Raw genomic sequence first — 21,899 nt, forward strand, 5'->3', positions numbered from 1 at the left:
ATTTATCACAGTTCAATCTCCCTCTCTGCTGTTTTTCATATCATCTCTACTTCATATAGGTCTGAATACCAGACCCATGTTACATTTAACCTCTTGATCTAGTGGAATTATATACTTTAGTAGGATAGGATGTGAATATATAGTATGTAGGGTGGGGATGCTGTGGTTTGATGGATTTTGTATTTTCTGCTTATATGTAGTTTCTCTGATATTGGGCTTTATGGGTATCTTCAGTGCATCATTAACTATTAGCTCTAACCTGGTTTTCTGGAAATCCTGATAGATACTAAGGATTCTGTCACTAACTTGATTCTAGAGCACATTTGCACTGCCTAGAGAAAATGACAAAAGTCTTCTCAAATAATGCAGTTTTTCCATTTGAATTGAGTTTTTCCTCTTTTGAACAAGTATACAATATTATCTATACATTACTAAAAGACAATGATATTAGCAGCACATCATGAATAAAATATAATATAGATGTGCATGCCTGAAATGAGGTCAACATTTTTTATTTTGAGTACCTTCCCAGGTGCAGTGCATTTTTGCTCTAGAATTGCAAAAACCGAAAAGACAACCAAGGGGAAAAGGCCTGTGCGTGTCAGGACTTGATGCAGGGTTCATTCACTAGTTTGACTGTCAAAAATAAAATCTGAGAAATGCTGTCTTTGATGGGAATCAACAATGAGGATTCTTTTCTGCTATTTTTAGCTATTTTTAGAAACCTACTTTGTATGTTCTGAATTGATATATCTTAATTTACATATTCATATATTTTTATTAGTGCTGTCAATCAATTAAAAATAATCACACATTTTTCTGTAATGTGATTAATCACAACTAAAAACATTGAAATTTTTAATATTTTATATTGTAATAATTCACAGTTACTCCCCAAATTAATGTAGAAACAACTTAGACAGTCTATTTAAATATTTGTTTAATGGTATATTTTTATGCATGAAGACCAGTATCACTGATACTAATACTGGTACTGAATTTTTTTCAAAACATTAATTATAGACATTCAACATTAGAGTATAACTATAAGCTCTCAATTTCAACATTTATTAGGCCTTAAATGACTTTTTATTTAATTGAACTTCAAACAATCTTCACATAAACCCATTATAATGTCATATTTAACTGTGGCCTTCCTACCTGTCTAACAGGAAATATACAGAAATTGAATAAAGTTACCAAACACTTTACAGTCTTCATTGCATTAATTATAAATTAAATATAAATGAATCCTTATTTAAAGCTACAATTTTCTCTTTTACCTTTGTTCTTTGATTAACATTAATGACAGACATCACAGTAACTGGTTTATTAGGCTGCTGTGACTTTAAGACCTGCCACTGTCGAACATGACGCGGATCTGACACGCAGTTCATTTTCTCAAAACTCTTTAAGTTTATTTATAATGATATTTAACTCATTTAAGACTGCTCTTATGAGGATGCTCAACAAAACGGGCATTTTAGCATAATTATGTGTTGTTTTTTTCAAGCGCGAAAGAACTCGATACTGGCATGCGTCTTTCTGTGCGCACGAGTTGTGTGTGCATAATATGGAAAGCCAGGAGGTTCAACGTGTATTTTACTTGTTGTTCACGTGTTAAAATTCATGTGTTTTTGAACCTTTTGGCTTTCCATATGTGTGTGACAGACGTTCTGAGACATTCACAGACAGCGCATTCTCGTTTGTCTTGTGCCGCTTGAATGGTTTAAAAACATTTGCACGAATAAGAGCATGATCATATAATGTAACGCTAGCCAAATTATGACAGAAAAAACATGCTGCGTTACATTTTTTTAACGAGTTAAACTGAAATTAATCGCATGCATTAAAACGCTAATTTTGACAGCACTAATTTTTATACATGATGTAACTCCATGACAGGTATACATTCATAAACACAAGTTTGCTGGAAAACAGTAGCATATGCATCAAACATTACAGATTTTTTTTTTTTTTTTTTTTTTTTAATATACACAAGACTGTAACATGTCATTATCTCATTATTTTTAACATTTCAACAAATTCTCCTTGATATACAATCAACTTAATTGACACAACTGGCAAGTTTGCAAGGCTTAATATAGATGTACATAATCAGCGAGCGTAAGTGACAGTGCAGAACTACCCTGATAGAGCAAGATAGTTCAGTCAAATGTTATGAAGCTCTCTCACATCCTTATTGTTGAATCCTGCTCTGAGACATTTAATTTTTGTATTTGGTGGTTAGCCAGTTTCTGAATAATTTGTTATACTAAGAGGTCTGCTCATGATTTTTTTTTTTCTAATCCCGCTACCGCTAAAAATAAATTATTTTTCTTCCCGTTCCTGCCCAAAAAATTGCACAGCTTTAGATTTGTGTGGATTTTTCAGTCCTGTTAAAGTAAGATTCTGTCTCACTCTGGTGTTTAGGGGGCAATTAGACAATAACGTTTTTAACTAAAAACTGATAACTTTTTATGCGTTTTGGCCGTTCATTTACATGACAACAGCGTTTTGGGGGCCTGAAAATGCAAACTTAAGAGAACGGGTTTAAAAGTGCAAGTTTGCACTATACAGTTATCGTCTCCGTGTAAACTACAAAAACCCAAAGTTCAGTTTCTAGCTGTGTAGTGTTTCTAAAGTGAGATCACCAACTACTGGCCTGTCATACATTATACAATGTTTTTAGTCGTTTTCGCAGAGCTGTGTGAACTAGGATCGTTTTGACAAAGTTGTCGTCTGTACGCAAAAAAAAACACAAAGCAAATTTTTTTTTACTTTGTTTTTAGGACATTGTTGTCACGTAAACATACCCTAACGCTATTTAAATGTACCTCAAAACAGCCTTAGGTGAGGTTTCAGACCTCACCTTGTTGTATTTGTCAGCAGGCAAAGGAAGGTTGTTTCCCTCGCTGTCACGTACAACTGTAAAGCATTGAGAATATCCAACCGTATGCCTCTAAACCGTTTATTTTTGTTGTGCAATAGACAAATGACTTTCTGTACCTTAAAGGCCAATTCACACTGCTCCGACATACAGCAACAGACACTTCATAGGGTTTTGTCGGATCAGTGTATCACCCCATGTCGGAGATATAGATAGATATTAAATTTATGATATTCATTATATATAATATTATATATTATATATTTATTATATATAGTAGATATTTAAATTTATGAGTCATTTCTGTCTTCCGCACCAGCACTCGACAATTCAAAAGTTTTCCCACGCTGCACTCAGATTCATCGGGTCAGACCTCTACTCTAAGATTCTGTTTACACAGTTAAGGACACAAACTGAATTCATAACTCCTTTACATGCCTGTTATTGAGGTTATTAGAATTAATAAAATAGTACAGTTCTCAGCCATAAGTGATCTAATGTGAACCCTGCTGATAAGTTTCCTGTCAGATATCACAATTATGTGACCTTGTTTAATGTGACAGTGTTTAATTTATTCACTTGTCTTTTACATTACAGCAACAGCTTGCACAACTACAAAAAGAAAAGTCAGAAATACTGAAGAATCTAGCACTATATTACTTCACCTTTGTGGACGTTATGGAATTTAAGGTATGAGATCAGTCCTATGGGCCTCAATCATGAAACACTTGAATTTTTCATAAAATCATTCTTATGTAAATCGTAGTATTTTTAGTATTTAGTATTTTATTTATTTAATGTTTATATATTTTTTTTGAATATTTTGAGTTAACTTTTATTTTTTACTTTTTCTGCTTTCATTTTCTTTTATTTAATTTTTAATAATTTTATTATGTAGTGTTGTCATTTTTATCAGTTTTTTAAATATTTATATTTGGGTTTGATTTATTTTTTTTGTCATTTTTATGTAATAATTTCATTTAGTACTTCACTATTAACTAAACTAAACTAACATTTCAGTTTGCAAGTTTTTTTAAGTGTAAGTTTTTAAAATTATAAATTAATCAGTATTCTAATATCTAATATTTATATTTTATTGTATTTCAGCTTTATTTCAATTAACGCAAATTATTTTAATAGTTTTAGTTTTAATTAACAATAATAACTCTGTGATTATGTAATATTATTTAATATTGAGCATACTGTTTATAATATATAATAATACATAATTATTTATTTATTTTATTTTTTTGCTAAGACACATTGAGGGTCTTTTTAAAAACCAATATGTTTGTGATCTTCTGTTCCTCCAGGACCACGTTTGTGAACTGCTGAACACTATTGACGTCTGTCAAGTTTTCTTTGACATTGTGAGTTGAATTAATGGCAATCAATAGAATGTGTCTTTGAAATATTGATTTTTGTTCAATGACATGGAAGATATATAGCAAAGTGTCTTTTTTTTCCCAAAATGCAGACTGTAAATTTTGACCTCACAAGGAACTACCTGGATTTGGTGGTGACGTACACTACCCTGATGATGCTGCTTTCTCGAATTGAGGAGCGCAAAGCTATAATCGGCCTCTACAACTATGCCCATGAAATGACACACGGTTCAAGGTAATGCATATCTTACCTAGAGTCACACACTGTAAGTTTTCATTCTGCTATAGTGTGGATGTGACCAATGACAGAGCTTTGTCTGGGGTCGTGATTTGTGTGATGTTTTTGTATTCAGTGATCGAGAATACCCCAGGCTTGGACAGATGATTGTGGACTATGAAAACCCATTGAAAAAGATGATGGAGGAGTTTGTTCCTCATGGAAAAGTAATATATGCACGCTACTATGAGATCAGAAAATCCTATTACTGTTTCCCATCTTATAAAGAGGACATGGTTTAATCTGAGCGCTCTGCCTTTTGTTTTTCTCCTCTCTTTCTCTCTCTTCTATGACAGTCGCTGTCAGATGCACTGGTCTCCCTGCAGATGGTCTACCCACGCCGGAATCTGTCTGCAGATCAGTGGAGGAACGCTCAGCTGCTCAGTTTGATTAGTGCTCCTAGTACCATGCTCAACCCAGCTCAATCCGACACGGTCAGGCTCCGCTATAGTCTTTATTTATTTTTGTGAACACGGTCTCTGTCTTCATACGCAGCTATCTTTTAAGGAAGCATACTAAGCATCATGGCACCTTTTATAAGAGACTGATTTAAAATAAAATAAATTAAAGCTAAATAATATATTTAAATTAAATAAACATAAAAGCTAATTCAAAATTTTAATAAATATTCTTATAATAGATAAATAATACTAAACTAACACTGGCACGAGCTCATAGGTGCAAGAACAAAGTGTAACCAAACATTGCTTATAGATTATTAATTAACTGATTGCCCAAATATAGGCATTAACACATGGTTATTTAGCAAAAATAACTGTATTGTTATAAAATGTCTCGTACTGTAATAAAGAATTTTTATCATACTGTACATTCCTCATAGGCAGGTGCATGTGAACATTGTGCAATTGATCAAATTTAATTTGTTGACCTGTGTGTTTCAGATGCCCTGTGAATACTTATCCTTGGACACCATGGAGAAATGGATCGTCTGTAAGTGTGTTATTAAAGACAACATGTTAATAAATGTATTAAAAAAGAAAAAAAAAATTATTCTTAACTTTAAATCAAAACCTCTGAAATGACTTCTTTTCTGGAAATACATCAAGTTACTGAAGTTAAATTTCTGTGAAGACCTCTTCATGGTTATAATGCCTCAGATTGAGAGAAGCATTAATTGTTCTATCATTTGATTTATTTTTTCGTCTTTTTGTATAGTAGGATCCCGTTTACATAATATGGTATAATATTTAGCAGGTCCAGATGGAGTCTGCTTTTTCACACACTTTCTGTTCTTATTTTGAGGAATTTGCATAATGTATTCAAATTTGGTGAAAGGTGTTAAATCTGAGAACAATACAGTCTTTGTGGAAAAGCATCATCAAATTAACCCAAATCTTTCATACTTTTTGTAAACTACACTCTCTCTAATTGTTGAAATCGGTGAACACAGAGCCTGGTTTTACAAATGTAACAGTAGTGTATGTGGTTTATAACAGTCTCTCTCTGTGTCCTAGTCGGGTTCATCTTGTGTCATGCGGCTCTGAACAGTGACCCTGCGGCTCTCAGTTTGTGGAAGTTGGCTCTTCAGAGCAGTTCCTGTCTCTGTCTATTCAGGGACGAGGTCTTCCACATTCACAAAGCTGCCGAGGATCTCTTTGTAAACATTCGCGGGTCAGCCATTTCTACTGGCACACACATTCTCACGTTTTCTATACTTAATTTGCATATTGTGTGTAACACAAATGTAATGTTTAAATTATCATAATGTGGTTCATGCATTTCATAAATAGCATGATATTGTGTTGTGTATATAATGTTGTTGATGTGTTTTTGTTTTCTTCTACAGTTACAACAAACGTGTCAATGACATCCGTGAATGCAAGGAGTCTGCTCTGTCACATGCGTAAGTGGCCTCTTGGTATGAAGATACTATAACAGTTGGCACTCCTCTATATTTACAGTATCTTTATTTTTTTTATCATTTCATCCAGGGGCTCCATGCACAGAGAACGCCGCAAGTTCTTAAGATCTGCCCTAAAAGAGCTTGCCACAGTTCTAGCGGATCAGCCAGGTTTACTGGGTCCCAAGGCTCTGTTTGTGTTCATGGCTCTCTCTTTCGCCCGTGATGAGATCATTTGGCTGCTCAGACATGCCGACAACATTCAGAAGAAAAGCACAGATGACTTCATTGACAAGTAAATGCAATTCTTACACCTCAACACCCATTTGTTGTTTAAATTTATGCTTCAGTGAGGCCTTATGCTATGCTTTCCTATTTTTAAAACCAAAAAATTCTGTGATTCTGTCTTTTTTTTGTTTTTTTTGTTTGCGTGAGTCTGTGCAGTTTGCTCCCATAGTGCATTGCAAATATTATTTCAATATAATTTACTTACTGTTATTGTATGTATAAAAGTGTTGAAATTGTTTTTATTTTTTATATTTATTTTTATATTTTTATGTTTATTATTTTTTTGTAGTTTTGTTCTTTATTTTTATTTGTTTTAAAATATTTCTATTTAGCTTTCATATATTTTAGTTATTTTTATTTTGTAATTTAATTTGTTTTAGGAATTTTAGTACTTAAAGGTACTTAAAAAAGGTACTTGGTACTTAAAAGCTAAACATTTCAGTTGCCAAGTTTTTCATCTAATATTTATATTTTATTTTCAATTTTTAATAGATTTAGTTAACAATAATAATGCTATTATCGTATATACTGTAGTAATATTTAAAATTTGCTTTTAATTTTTATATTTTAAGTTTTCATTTTCATTTTGGTTTTGTAATTCTATGCGCTTTTGTAATTTTTATTAGTTTTTGTTTCTTTAAATATTTCTCTTTTATTTATTTTTGTTTCAGCTTTAATTTGTCATTTTAGCACTTCAGTTTAAACAATTTCACTTAGTTGCCAAGGAAACATTTTTACTTTTACAAGTTTTTCATCTAATATTTTTTTTTAATTACTATTTCAGCCTTATTTCAGTTACCGAAAATGATTTTTAATTGTTTTAATTTTAGTTTTAGTTAACAATAACATCATTTGATTACATTATTCATCACGTTAATGTTTTGTTTAGTTTTTTCTTCCCTTTTTAAATCATTTGTAATGTTACACCCTGAAATCCTTAGGCCATCTTGGGGTTGTAACAGCATCATGGGATGAGTGATTAATTAAGTTAACATCTTTTTCCATATTCAAATGCTTCAACTCTTGTGATTCATCTTGGAGCAGGTTGATTTGGTTCATGGCTTAGAACCAATCCCAGTTTTTTTTTTTAAAGTCTTTATAGAGAAAATGACTGTGAAAAATGTGTCTGGAACCAAGGCTGTTTTTTAATTAATTCCTTCTTGTTTTCTCAGGCACATTGCAGAGCTGATCTTTTACATGGAGGAGTTGAGGGCACACGTACGGAAGTACGGCCCGGTGATGCAGAGATACTACGTGCAGTACCTATCTGGCTTTGACGCTGTGGTCCTCAATGAGCTCGTGCAGGTGAGACTATCTGCACTGTGGATCCAGTTTTCCTTCCTACTGCACTAAAAGGACACAGATCAGTTTCAGTCTTTAGAGAGCAGTTGCTATTTGTAGTGCTCTCATGAGATGAGGATCAGTCATGCCGTTAGGTGGTTCAGACATGAACATTAGTCACAATATGAATCATTCACAGGATCTCGCATAGGGTGTCTTGAAGAACATGAGGCGAAATACATGAACTTCACCACTAGATGGAGAACTAGTATCGTCATTCAGTTCTGAGACTGCAATCAGCAGCGAGACTTGCTCATCATGGTGTTTTAATTTTAAAATGCACACACAAATGGTAAAATCATCATGTCTTCTTCTCTTCTAGAACCTGTCCGTCTGCCCAGAGGACGAGTCCATTATCATGTCATCTTTCGTGAACACTATGACCTCTCTCAGTGTTAAACAAGGTGGGGAACCTCTCTCTCTTCTTATTTAAACACTTGAAATGTGCTTAAAAGACAATATGTAATCAGAATCGATGTCCTTGGTGTTATTTATCAGATTCATTGGTTTGTTTTATAAACAGAAATATGTGTATCAAGTCATTTGAAGTCATGGATTACAATGTCATTATTTTTGCTGAAAATCCAACAAAAAAAAAGGTTTATATATTAAATAATCATGGCCAGTGACCGAATTTTGCATAATCCAGACAAAAAATGACAGCATAACACCTTCTCATGTTATAATTATATTTTATATACAATGAGGTATGACACTGGGGCTGATGTACTTAATATTTTTCTTTTATTTTGTGATATAACATTGTCTCTTGTTGTTTGTGCTGTGTCCCAAAATAACTAACTTTGTATGGGTGTGTGTTGCAGTTGAAGATGGTGAAGTGTTTGATTTCAGAGGGATGAGGCTGGACTGGTTTAGACTGCAGGTAAGATGATCTCAGTCGTCTGAGCTGGGTCAATACATGGTGTTTGTTTCCTCTGATCCTAATCAGGCATAATTAACAGCTCTTATCTTTGCTTCCCCCTTACTAATTAGCAGATGCTGGTTAACGTAAAGCAACTAATGCTCTCACAGTTTGAGATGCAGCACAACAAAAAGTTTCATGCTGACAAATGTTTGAAATTTGCTTATCCTTTGTCTTTTCGAATGAAAGCAACATTTTTACATGTTGTAGGAAAAATGACTTAATTTTGAATTACTTCGAAATGAATCACAATGCATGCTGTTCTTTTGAAGCTCTGATTATTCAAGAAGAGCCTGTGCCTTTCATCCAGGCTCAAATAAATCAGACTTCGTCCCTGTGGAATACAGCACATTTTTTTCATCAAGTAACAGTTCATGTGGGTGGGTGGAGATGGAAGCAGAGATGGAGAGACTGGTTTGTTCATGTGTTTTTGTGTGCGTGGACCTCAAAAGCCCATGGATCTGGACTGCAGTCTTTGGGATTGTCCAGTGTGCTCTCAAATGCGTTTCCTGTGTGTTGGCCTGCCCAGTCCCACAGCAGAGAAGCCATTTGACCTCTTCCATAAAAGAATGTTCTGGGTCAACAGAATTTGAGGCATGATTTTGATTACCACAGAACTTTAGTTTTTTTCCTGTTTCCCTTGTATGTACAGTAATATACTTACAGATAAAGCACTCACATTCAGGGTCATCATCATCATGGAAAACCTGGAAATATCAGGGAATTTCAAAATTATGATTTGCAGGTCTGGAAAAATAATGGAAATTAAAGGGTTAGTTCACCCAAAAATGAAAATTAACCCATAATTTACTCAGATCCAAGCCATCCTAGGTGTATATGAATTTCTTCTTTCAATCAAACACAATCAGTTATATTAAAAAATATTCTGGCTCTTCCAAGCTTTATAATAGGAGTGAATTTGTAACCAAGATTTCGAAGCCCAAAAAAAGCACATCCATCCATCATAAAAGTAATCGATGCGGCTCCATGGGGTTAATAAAGGCCTTCTGAAGCGGAGCAATGCGTTTTTGTAAGAAAAATATCCATATTTACAACTTTATAAACTAGAATCACTGGCTTCCGTACACAAGTCAATTCCAGTGGGAGATTGAACTTTGACCTGACTCATGACGTACTGACAAACACAGAAGCGCAGAGGATAGAGCAAAACAAAACACCTGTCACAAATTAGAAGTCAAAATGAGAATTTTTAAAGAGTAATGTCAGAGGAGCTTGAGTTTGTTGGCCAGCCCTATTTGTTTATATTCTACAAAGTTATAAATATAGATATCTTTCTTAAAAAAACACATTGCTTCACTTCAGAAGGCTTTTATTAACCCCCTGGAGCCACTATGGATTACTTTTATGATGGATGTGTGTGCTCTTTTGGGCTTTAAAATCTCGGTTACTATTCACTCCCATTATAAAGCTTGGAAGAGCCAGAATACTTTTTTAATTTGTGTTTGATTGAAGATTGTGATCTGATTGTGTTTGACTGAAAGAAGAAAGTCATATACACCTTGGATGGCTTTTTTTTATGGTGAACTAACCCTTCAATATGCATCCAGTATACTGAATTAACATACAGTATATTCACGTAGGGCAATATATATTATATAGCATATTTCAATTGCTTGATTATTTGTATTGTCAACTGTATTATTATCCCCCTATAATCTGTTAAATGCGACTAAAGCATGAAGATATTAAGGTAGTATAAATTAAGCTGCTCTGAAACATAATGTATTGGGAGTAGTGCTATATAAAAAAATGTATGAGATTTGTTAGAAATCTTGGCATTTTCATATTAGTGAATATATATTGTTCTTATTATACTCAGCTTGAAATTATTTAATCGGTTATAAATTACTGTCTGTGAGTGCAGTCTTTATTCTTAGGAATGATTAAAGTATTGGATATTTATTTATCCCAACCTTCTGGGAACCTTTTACATTTAAATATTAAGTTTGGATGTGTAAGTTGTGGATTACTGATGTAGTTCCTGTTGGTGGAATGTGCATTATTTGAATAGTTCCTTTCTGATAACCTTGCATGTGTTATGTTAAAGTTACCTGGCTTATCGGTCATGATGTTGAAAATTGTGAATAACTTTATACAGACATGGTCAGTAAATTATTTTGCCTTGCTTGTCTCACGCCATCTCATACGATTGAATCAGTGTGTTTACTGTACTTCCATTATACAGTTACCACAATTTTTGCTTTATCGGACAGATTATTTCCTGTGGTAATGCCACAAATCCCACAAAAAGTTTACTTATTTGCGTTTGAACCCAGAACATGCCTTTAAGAGCAGGCCTCAACCTCATCACACAGGAGGGTTTCACTTCACCTCTTCAGCAGGAGAAGCTGCTATCAGTGGAATGTGAACATTTCTCACAGCTGAACAACAGTTTTCTGTGTTTGGACCTTTTCCCACTCTCCATCGCTCTTTTCGCAGCCAGAATCCTCTCTTTCACGTGGCCACAAAAACAAATCGACCCCAATAACAGTAGCGTTTATTCACTGCGCAGCCTTGAGCTCAGACTGCTCTCAGTTTGCCAAGACAAAGCAAATTCAAGGATTTAAACAGTCAGCTATAGAGCAACTGAGTGTGTGAGGCTGTTGACAGATGTGGGTGGGTGGATGTATATGTTCAGCTATGTAGGTGAATCGCATGAAAACATGTCCAGGTTGCCGTTTACCCCAAAACCAAAAGGAAAAAATTATATAATTAAATTATAAAATATTGGGGGTTTTTTTATTACTTTTTTAAAAAAAATATTTATTTTTAGGTTTGATTATTCATTATTATTTTAATTTTATTCCTGTTAATCTGTTATATTATTGGTGGTTCTTTTTAGATTCTGATAGCTGTAATTTAACTGTATTAATGCAATTAAAAAAATGTTGCAGAATGAGATTTTCCAACTGTCTTCCATTTTTTTTGACAAAACAATTGATCCATAGTGCCAGTAAAGCCATTTATTTATATAAAAATTTCAGTTTCAGTCCCTGATCACTAGGGATGTGCATTTTTCCAAAATGTTGTATTCGAATATTTGGGCACGTAAAAAACTAATATTCGAATGTTCGTTTATTTAAATGAGGTTAAATGAGAAAGACGTTATTGTTTTATGTTCATCAATATTTTGTAACTGTTTCTGAACAAGTTTACATTATATCTTAAGGTTTTCTTTTAGTTCAAAGCATTAAACAATATGTGTAAACAGAAAATATTAAGAACAAAAACGTTAATCTCAAGCAGCGTGAGCGGAAAAATACTAATAAAGCAGACAGCACCAGTTATTGTACAAAACGTGCATAATACACTCGAGTCAGTATATGGTTATCGTGTTTATATTGTTTCACATGTTCATGTTGAGAAAAACAATAATATCCACATGCTCGGGTGAGAAAACGAGCCGTGCTGACAGACGTTGCAGAGACACAAAGATAATAATACATAACTGTATGCTAAGCTAAGTTTCTAACAGTAGCACTTTGTTTTCTGTTCGTAAACATATCTCCTTCGACGAAACTTAAAGGAAGCATATGTCTCAAAATCATTTTGCTATCAGATAAGCTATCATCTTGGCTCACTGGGATAACTTACAGCTGCGCTTACCTGTCGTGAATGCAGTGATGGACAGGTCTTCATTCGACTGGTGTTTAGATTTCATGTGCTTTCTCATTATGGTGGTGATATTATGATAACTCGGCTTCATTAATTAATTTGATCAAAAGTAATTCCATTTTGTAAGATCATTTTCATCTAAGTAATTCCAAACTTTGTGAGGCAGACGACAACATTATGTGACGATCAAATAAAATAAACTTGTTAAACATGCTCCACAGCGTCACCTGGTGCATTTAGTTATAACTGCGAGTTTTAGTGCTTAGGATTTATCATGGATTCACTGCATTTACGGCCAGCAAAGCAACAGAGAAAAATTCAAATAGTATTTTTATTTTTCGAATATTAATTACAGAACGAATATTCGACTATTTGTGCACATCCCTACTGATCACAGGAATAAAAGACATTTTAAAATAAATTAAAACAGTTATTTAAGGACAGTTATTTTAAATTGTAATAATATTTCAAAATAATACTGTTTTTACTGTATTTTTTATCAAATGAATGTAGTCATGGTAAGCATGCAAAAAAGATTTTTAAAATCTTTTAAACGGTTGTGTATATCGTAAATGTATAGTACACTCTAAAAAATGCTGGGTTAAAAACAACCCAAGTTGGGTTGAAAATGGACAAACCCAGCAATTGGGTTGTTTTAACCCAGCGGTTGGGTTAAATGTTTGCCCAACGTGCTGGGTAGTTTTATTTAACTCAACTGTTGTATAAAAATCACTGTATTGCTTGCTTAAAATGAACCCAAAATATGCTGGAAATTAACATTTATTAATATGTTTAATAAATGAGCATTTATTAATAAGATAATGAATAATAAATAATAAACATTTATTAAATTGCTTATTAATAATTGTGCACCTTTTGATTATTATTGTTGCCTCTAGTAATTATGTGTCTGATTTTTAATTTCTCACCTATTTTGGATTCATTTTAAGCCAGCCATATAGTCATTTTTAATCAGTAGTTGGGTTAAATAAAACTACCCAGCAAGTTGGGCAAACATTTAACCCAACCACTGGGTTAAAACAACCCAATTGCTGGGTTTGTCCATTTTCAACCCAACTTGGGTTGTTTTTAACCAAACATTTTTTAGAGTGTAGCAAGTAAAATGAGATGGGCAACTGGTCATGAAAACGGATTGTTTTGGCGAATGATACCAAGCAGACTTGAAATAAAATGCTACAGATGTGTAGAAAAAGTCTCTCTATAGGCACTAGAATCAGTCTCTACTCCAAGTTTGACAGCAGCGAGTTACTCTGAAGAGCTGCCCTGACTCTGCTGTCTAAGCAGGGATGCCCTGTTCTCTCCTTAAATTTAGCATGCTTTCTTCTTGTTTAATGGACCTCTTGTTGAGCTAGCATTTGCCAGTGTATAACAACCAACGGTTCACTCGGTTCATGTCTGCTCGTCTGCATTTGGCCTCTTTGTTTCCAAAGGTGCGGTCCTTTTTATCGCTATGGCCGATTAAACTACCAGCAGCAGTCTGCAAATGTTCATCTAAAAATAAGCCCTGTTTTCAATACTTTTTCTGGTCCACAGTGGACTTCAGTGCTGTACGATATGTTTATTGTCGTTCCCCGGACTCCATAACCACAAGCTTTGTGAGTTTAGCACCTGCTGAATGTCATGTGGCATCATCCTGGCATGCCACGCTCTTTGAATTGGCCGATCTTTAGATGATGAAAGCCAGCGCGGGGTGTGTGTAGTCCGTGTTTTGGTTGAGTTTTCTCACACTTCTTATGTTCGAGTTGTCCAAGAGCTGAACGCACTGACTGGCACAGCTGTTTCGCTGGGGGAAAAAGAGGGTTTTTGACTTAAACACCAAAGAGAATCTGTTTTGCATACAGTCTTCATTTGATCATGTATGCTAGAGAGGAAATTGTGTTGGTTGGACATTGTCTGGTTCAACAGTATCAAGTTTACAAAAATATTTCCCAGAAAGCCTTCTCAGAAGTTAATGATATGGTAAAACATCAAACCACACTTTTCCTCAGACTCTGCCCTGGTCCAGTTTCCAATCTGATTCATTGCTCTTCATTTGTTTGATGATTTGCTCATGGAAATCAAGCCCACCAAGCTCAGCCTTTGAGAAAAGATTGCGAAAAGTTGTCAGAATAATTAATGAACTCTGTGATTCCAGATTAACGCTAATGATGATGTTTTTCTCTGTGTTTTAGGCTTACACCAGTGTGTCCAAGGCCTCACTAGGACTGGCAGATCACAGGGAGTTGGGAAAGATGATGAACACCATCATCTTCCACACCAAGATGGTGGACTCTCTGGTGGAGATGCTTGTGGAGACTTCTGACCTTTCCATTTTCTGGTATGACCTCACATCAAAGAAAAGGTCATTCAAAGATATTACATTAATGTGGTAGAGTAGAACACTGAATAGAGAAAAAGTGGCTTTGGAAGTAAAAAAAAAAAAAGAATAAAAATGTTGACTTGCAATTCTTTATGTGAGTCAGTTAATTCTGCAGCTGCTCTAGGTTCATTGAATCATCTTTTATTTTGATTCAAACTTGAGTTTGAATTTTTTGTCCAATATATTTGAATTTATTTGTATATTTTATTCATTTAAAGCGATAGTTCACCCAAAAATGAAAATTATCCCATGATTTACTCACCCTCAAGCCATCCTTCTTTCAGACAAACACAATCGGAGATAGATTTAAAAAATATCCTTAGTCCTCCGAGGTTTATAATGGTTATGAATGGGGGCCCCATTTTGAAGTCAAAAATAATGCATTCATCCATTAAAAAAAAAAAAAAAAAGCAATCCAAACGACTCCAGACTTCTGAATTGAAGCAATGCATTTTTGAAAGAAAAATATCCATATTTAAAACTTTATAAATTCAAATAACTAGCTTCCGGCGGACCAAAATACGCAGACTTGGTCGACTTGAGCAAAATGAGTAACCTCTTCCACCGCAAATCAACTTGCACATTCTGTGTACGGTCACAACCAGAAGCTAGTTTTTTGAATTTATAAAGATTTAAATATGGATATTTTTCTTACAAAAACGCATCGCTTCGCTTCAGAAGGCCTTTATTAACCCCATGGAGTCGTATGGATTACTTTTTTTATGGATGGATGCAATGTTTTTGACTTCAAAACACGTGAATGGGGATTCGCAACCATTTGTAAACCTTGGAGGACTAAGGATATTTTTAAATATATCTGATTGTGTTTGTCATATACACCTAGGATGGCTTGAGGGTGAGTAAATCGTGGGATAATTTTCATTTTTGGGTGAGCTATCCCTTTGTCTATTGTAGCCCGCAAAGACAATGCAAAATTGATTAATTTTACAGTACCTGGCATTTTTTACGAACTACATTTTAAAGCTCACAACTTGGGCAAAATATGATTCTTTTAGCAGTGGCACAGGAAACGCTGCTTAACGCCAGCTCCACAATTGGCAGAAGGCATATCTGATCTCAGAGCCCCATAGCAACTGTCTGTTGTGCCTCTTGTTTTTAGATATTTCTCTTTCATGCTGGGTGGAAAGCAGACAGGGGCGTTTCTAATGATTAGATATGACTGTACCAGACGGTGAAGTGAACTGGCAACTCATTTTCTCTCTCTTTGATAGCTTTTACAGCCGCGCCTTTGAAAAGATGTTCCAGCAGTGTCTCGAACTGCCGTCCCAGTCTCGATACTCCATCTCCTTCCCTCTGCTCTGCACCCACTTTATGAGCTGCACCCATGAGCTCTGCCCTGAAGAGGTGAGTCGCACTGACCTGGAATCAGTCCAACAGGCCCCAAGAGGAGCACAAATGTCAGATTCACTTCACAGGGTTCGTACAGAGTTTTGAAAGTTTGGAAAATGTTTGATTTTAACCGTTATGTTTTCAAGATTTGAAATGTGCTTGAATTTTGAATAGCATCCTTGAAAATGCTTGATATATTATTTCTTAGAATGTCTTGATTAAAAAAAGGAAAGAAAAAACAAAACAAATATAACCTTTAAAGATCAGAAGTGCATGCGATAGGTTGGCGCCCAAAAATTATCTTGTCTTTAAGTACCTCGTACCTGCACACAGATCTACTTTTTGAGGTAATCATTCCTCATAGTAACATGGCTTGTTTTATTAAGTTAGGAGTTGTAAACTATTAAAGTGTGAGAATTAAACTGAAAGTCAGTGAAAGCGCGCAGCTCTGATAAACCATTAGCGCGACCACTTCACATCACGTGCACACAAGTTACTGACTGACAGCTTACAGCTTGTCCTGCTGCACATAGTCAATGCTATGAATTCAGCCAAGTATACTGAGTTCTATTAAACATTTCACACACATCAAAATGACTGTGATGCATGTTATTTGTTTTCTCTGATTGGATAGCTATTCAATCATAAATTAAACTGAAAGTTCAACGTCACATCCTGAAGCCCAACACACAGTTGTCTTCATAAAAAGTAGTGACTTTAAATTATCTTTGTGCTAATCAGTTCTCACCAGCCTGCCAAGGTAACCTGAAACAGTGTTTTTATTATTACTTGAATTGATTCCTACAATAGGCTACTGTTTTATAGTAAATAAAATAGTATTACTGTATATTAATAAAAAAAGTTGCGTATGTCCTTCGGAAGCAAAGCACTTGCTTCGGTTTTTACAAAAAGAACAAGCATGCATGAATGAGAAAAATGTGATTATTTTTAGGTTTGATTATTCAATTTCTGTATTATTTCTTACTTTAATGCTTCTGTCAGATGTAAAATGAAAAAAAAGTAAAGCATTGTTCATTTAATTTGTTTCTTATATTGTATTTGTTCTACTGTTTATGTGCATCCATTTTTCTCATTTTTAATAACAAAGATAAAATAACAAAAAGAACTATATTGTGATTATTAATATAGTAATTATTATTAATATAAAGGATTAGAGGAAATGATGCATCGTAATGTATTGAGAATTGTTTTATAATCGAATTGTTGCCCTCTGAAATGAAATTGAATCGTGAGGCAAGCAGACCTGCCAACATGTACGCATTTTGCGTAGCGGGTACGCATTTTGACCTCAAAGTACGCTGGTACGATTTGTCACTCTATACTACGCAAAAACCTGGTGACTCCTCTGTGCACGCGTAGTATTCTAATACAGCAAAAGAAAGAGTTCGACCAATCTGAGTGCCGGGCTCATTTCCCAAATAGCAAGTGGGGATGATCATTAAAAAGAGTCTGCAAAATCCCGCTCGATCTCCCTCCTTCCACTTCCACTTCCCTCCTGCCGTTAGTGACTGAAATCTCAAGCGAGGACAGTAACTTACAGTAGTCACTGTACTTCTGACTCCTTAAGGTAAATGGGTATAAAATGCTCAAGTAATGTTGAACAACAAATCTAAATAAAATTGAAATCGCTATATGGCTCAGTGATTATGGAAATGTTGTGATGTGTGACTGACTGACAAGCGCGAGAAACAGGCGTTTATTTATTTATTCTCAGTGTTGAGAAACGTAGCCTACATGTGTTTCGTTATTGTGTTAATACTAACTAAAGTACCTAATTATGTTGCATAGCCTACTTATTTTGTATGAAAACTAGCACATTAGTTACTTATGCATTTAAAAGTAGCGTTGTCTCAGAGCTGTCTCATAAACACAAACGCGCGCGCACACAGAGAGGGGGAATCATTTGTAAAATGAAAATTGCCGTGCTTGGTTTAAAATTTGTCCTTGCTTGTGTTATTTTTTTGTCAGAAAACATTTTTAATTATCTACCCGTGTTTTTAAGATTCGGTAAATGACGGACACTTTAGTTAACACAACCCCTCGTTATATGTCAGACTAACTTCTTGATATTCTTGAATACTCGATTCGTTTTGCTCATATTGATCCTTTCTATTCATTGTCAACTGATTTCTATAAATATTTTTGTATTGGCTAACCTTTATTCAGCAAATGTTTGTCTTGTTTATAATCCAACACAGACAGCACGTTACAAATAGAAACCCTTTTTTTCTGTGGGATTTAGTATCATATTTGGATATTGGAATAATAAATTAAGTATTTTAAATGAATCGCATGTAAACTCAATGTTTACTGTTTTCTGAGGGTTTCTTAATTTTAGACCAATTTTCATTACAAAACCTGAATAAAAGTCTCAACTGTCAGGTTAGTTGTAGGTCTATGTAAATATAGCCTACTTGAAATTGCAAACAAATATTTTTAGTCCATATTAAATATATGAATGCGATTCACTTGTGGTTGTCAGTTTGTATAAGAACACATTTTGCAATGCAATATTAATCATGAATTTAAAAAAAAATGTTTTTGAGCAGGTGTAGTAAAATTTTTAATTGTCAAATAAAAAAAACTTTAACAGTCAAAATTAGATTAACAAAGATGGGTATGTGTGCTTTGTGTATTGTATTCACAAAAATGTAAAAAAAAAAAAGACCCCCCCCCCCAATCCCGTCACACTGGTACTCGAAAATTTTTTCCAAGGTTGGCAGGTCTGGGCAAGTGAAGATTCACATCTCTAGAAATTAGTCTTAACTTTCTTCTACATTCTTTTGTTTTGATATCCGGATTCGCAGCGCAGCTGAAAGTTGTGTACATGTTCCGCCCTCTACTGTACGGCTCTGAATTTGCGCTTGACTCGTTTAGATGCAGAATTTGTTTCATATTTGATTTGCTTGTTTTACAATTGATTATATGTATTCTTGTTTTAATCTGCTTTCTTTTTTCTTCTTTTGCAAATGGAAAGTCATTGGAAATGCAAAATGATTTTTTTTATTTATTTTTTTTAGCAGTTGGAGCAAATGAAAACAAACATATTTGCTATAGTCTCCCATTGATGTAGCAGTTTAGCTTACTATAGTTTACTTCTCAGCTGTATTTGAATTTCACTCTTAAAAATCTGTACGAACCCTGACTTAAATAACCTGATCTAAGAATAGTGTTTCATGACATTTTTGTAGGTATCACTGAGAGTATTGTGAATTTGTATTTGTGAAATTATTATATGATTGTTATTTATAAAATGTATTTATTTTTGTCTGAAATGGCCATTTAATGCAAGTAAAATACAGTTAAAATCAAGTTCAAAATGTTTTACACGGTTTTAAACTAAATTAACACAAATAAATAATTCTATATAATTATTTTTTTAATATGCACCGATATAAAATTATACGATATTTAACAATATTTACCTACATATATTTTTACTTATAAGTATTTCTACTTATAAAAATGTCATGATATGTGAATCTGCGAACATTTTTGCAGTGATAGTTATTTTGCAGTTTTGGCCTCATGTACTTGCTTTCATTGACTGTTATAAATTAGTTGACACCCAATTTATTTAATTTGGTCAGATTATATAATATATTTGACTTGTCCTGAAATCTCCAGTTTAGTTTCAACGCAGACTCTGTGTTTTTGGAAAAAACTGTGTTTTATGTGTCTGTGAATGTCCCCTAGTGAATATGGCCAGTGTTACTTTTGAGAAGAGGAGTTTGGAAAAGATCTTTCTTTTCTCTGTCGGGTCTCGCCACGGCTTAGCCGCGACCCATGCGAGGGTTCAGGATGGAGTCGTACTGTGAATCCGGAAAGCTCCATGAGTTAACTAGAGCTGGAATGTCCCAACACGCAGCATTGAGCGCTGTGGTCCATGTATCAGGATGTGTACAGAAAACCAAATGCTGAAAAGCATGATTTATTAAATCTGTAATTGAACCATACACCAGTGCAGCTACCCAGGCTCCCCGGGGGCATATGGAAGCCCCTCCGCACACACGAGGAGCACAACAGATTCCTGTTCCCCCCCACCCTCCGCCGGTATATGGCCGGCACATTCACTAAGAGTTTGTTCCTGCCAAACATCGTGCCCTCCAATTTCCAATTTAATTTGGTAAATAAACCCACATTTTCACTCCTAATTGGTGGACAAACGGCACCCAAACAAACGGCACAATGAGAGTTCTCATGTCATTGCGAGGCCTGAACATTGAGCTGTCTCAGAGCACTTAGAGGAATAAAAGAGATTTATTGAGCCATAGAAGGCTTGGGTTTCCCTTATTTAAACATGAAACTCCCTCTCTCAGCATGTCTCTGAAATGGTCTTCCTCCTATGTCCACTCCACACAACTTTGGACAGCTGCAAGCTTTATTTATGTTGGAAAAGCACTAAAAGTTTCCAAGAATATTTCCATCCTCGCACAGAAAACTTTTTACAGCGGTTTAGAGAAACAACAAAAGATCACGGCGCTTCAGCAGAGGTTAGCCTCGGCATCACTTCGGATAGATGTGTTATTTTTTAACCTGCACTGTCTCAGACTCTGCCCTCAGATGCCCACGAGGAGTGAGCAAAGCTTTAAATGACACTTTTTGTTTGTCGCGAAGAAGGACCGGCCTCTTCCATCTTGTTGGGTTTCGTCAAAACGCACAGGGGCAAAGGTTATTTTGCATTAGTAATTTAGGGAGTATGCACTGTTTGCTCTAGGGAGGGAGTTGAGGTGACAAGACCAGCTGGGCCATAACAAAGAGCCTCACTTACACATGGACAGGTCACAAACCGCACCTCACTGTGAGCCAAATCCACCTGAGCAGCTTATGTTGGAGTAGTTTCAGCCTCTGACAGGACCATTTTCAGTTAAATCCAACAGTTAATGGCATGCTGACAAATAAGGCCTTTCCCCACCCTTGTTCAATATATTCTAGTTATTAAATGTATTAAAATTAATATATAAAGTTTGAATATTTAAAGTCTCTTATGCTCACCCAGGCTGCATTTATTTGATTAAAATGCCACTCAAAAACTTTATACATCCATCGGATGTTATTGGCCAGTAATAAGACCCTTTTCACAGATGGTTTTTACAGGTGGCCAGCTGAGCCAACTTATTTACTGCTGATACTAAAGGTTAAGGATGTATTTCCTGTGCCTATAGCAGAACCAAATAGAATTGCAGTTCCATTTGGTGCCACTAGTAGAGCAAAAGTGACAATTTACACCTGTATTTTAGCACTGTCAGTACTAAATGTACAAACCCGATTCCAAAAAAGTTGGGACACTGTACAAATTGTGAATAAAAACAGAATGCAATGATGTGGAAGTTTCAAATTTCAATATTTTATTCAAAATACAACATAGATGACATATCACATGTTTAAACTGAGAAAATGTATCATTTTAAGGGAAAAATAAGTTGATTTTAAATTTCATGGCATCAACACATCTCAAAGTTGGGACAAGGCCATGTTTACCACTGTGTGGCATCCCTTCTTCTTTTTATAACAGTCTGCAAATATCTGGGGACTGAGGAGACAAGTT

The 21,899-nt window shown here is 34.8% G+C and overlaps 1 protein-coding gene across 10 annotated transcripts in view; it reads left to right on the forward strand.

Moving 5' to 3' along the window:
• The window catches only part of nckap1 (NCK-associated protein 1), a 58,035-nt gene that overhangs the window by 17,096 nt on the left and 19,040 nt on the right, over positions 1-21,899 (forward strand). For 2 of the 10 annotated variants that reach the window (XM_048194523.1, XM_048194520.1), the window contains 14 exons: positions 3,488-3,580; positions 4,204-4,260; positions 4,368-4,510; positions 4,629-4,719; positions 4,849-4,986; positions 5,455-5,503; positions 6,028-6,184; positions 6,360-6,416; positions 6,505-6,708; positions 7,874-8,006; positions 8,365-8,446; positions 8,867-8,925; positions 14,793-14,962; positions 16,213-16,417. In XM_048194523.1, the coding sequence (XP_048050480.1) occupies positions 3,488-3,580; positions 4,204-4,260; positions 4,368-4,510; positions 4,629-4,719; positions 4,849-4,986; positions 5,455-5,503; positions 6,028-6,184; positions 6,360-6,416; positions 6,505-6,708; positions 7,874-8,006; positions 8,365-8,446; positions 8,867-8,925; positions 14,793-14,962; positions 16,213-16,417 (1,638 nt within the window). The remainder of the gene's footprint in view (positions 1-3,487; positions 3,581-4,203; positions 4,261-4,367; positions 4,511-4,628; positions 4,720-4,848; positions 4,987-5,454; positions 5,504-6,027; positions 6,185-6,359; positions 6,417-6,504; positions 6,709-7,873; positions 8,007-8,364; positions 8,447-8,866; positions 8,926-14,792; positions 14,963-16,212; positions 16,418-21,899) is intronic. The other 8 variants (XM_048194529.1, XM_048194527.1, XM_048194524.1 and 5 more) reach the window with 5 other exon arrangements.

Source organism: Megalobrama amblycephala, linkage group LG6, assembly GCF_018812025.1.
Source record: "Megalobrama amblycephala isolate DHTTF-2021 linkage group LG6, ASM1881202v1, whole genome shotgun sequence".
Classification (NCBI taxonomy): Eukaryota; Metazoa; Chordata; class Actinopteri; order Cypriniformes; family Xenocyprididae; genus Megalobrama; species Megalobrama amblycephala.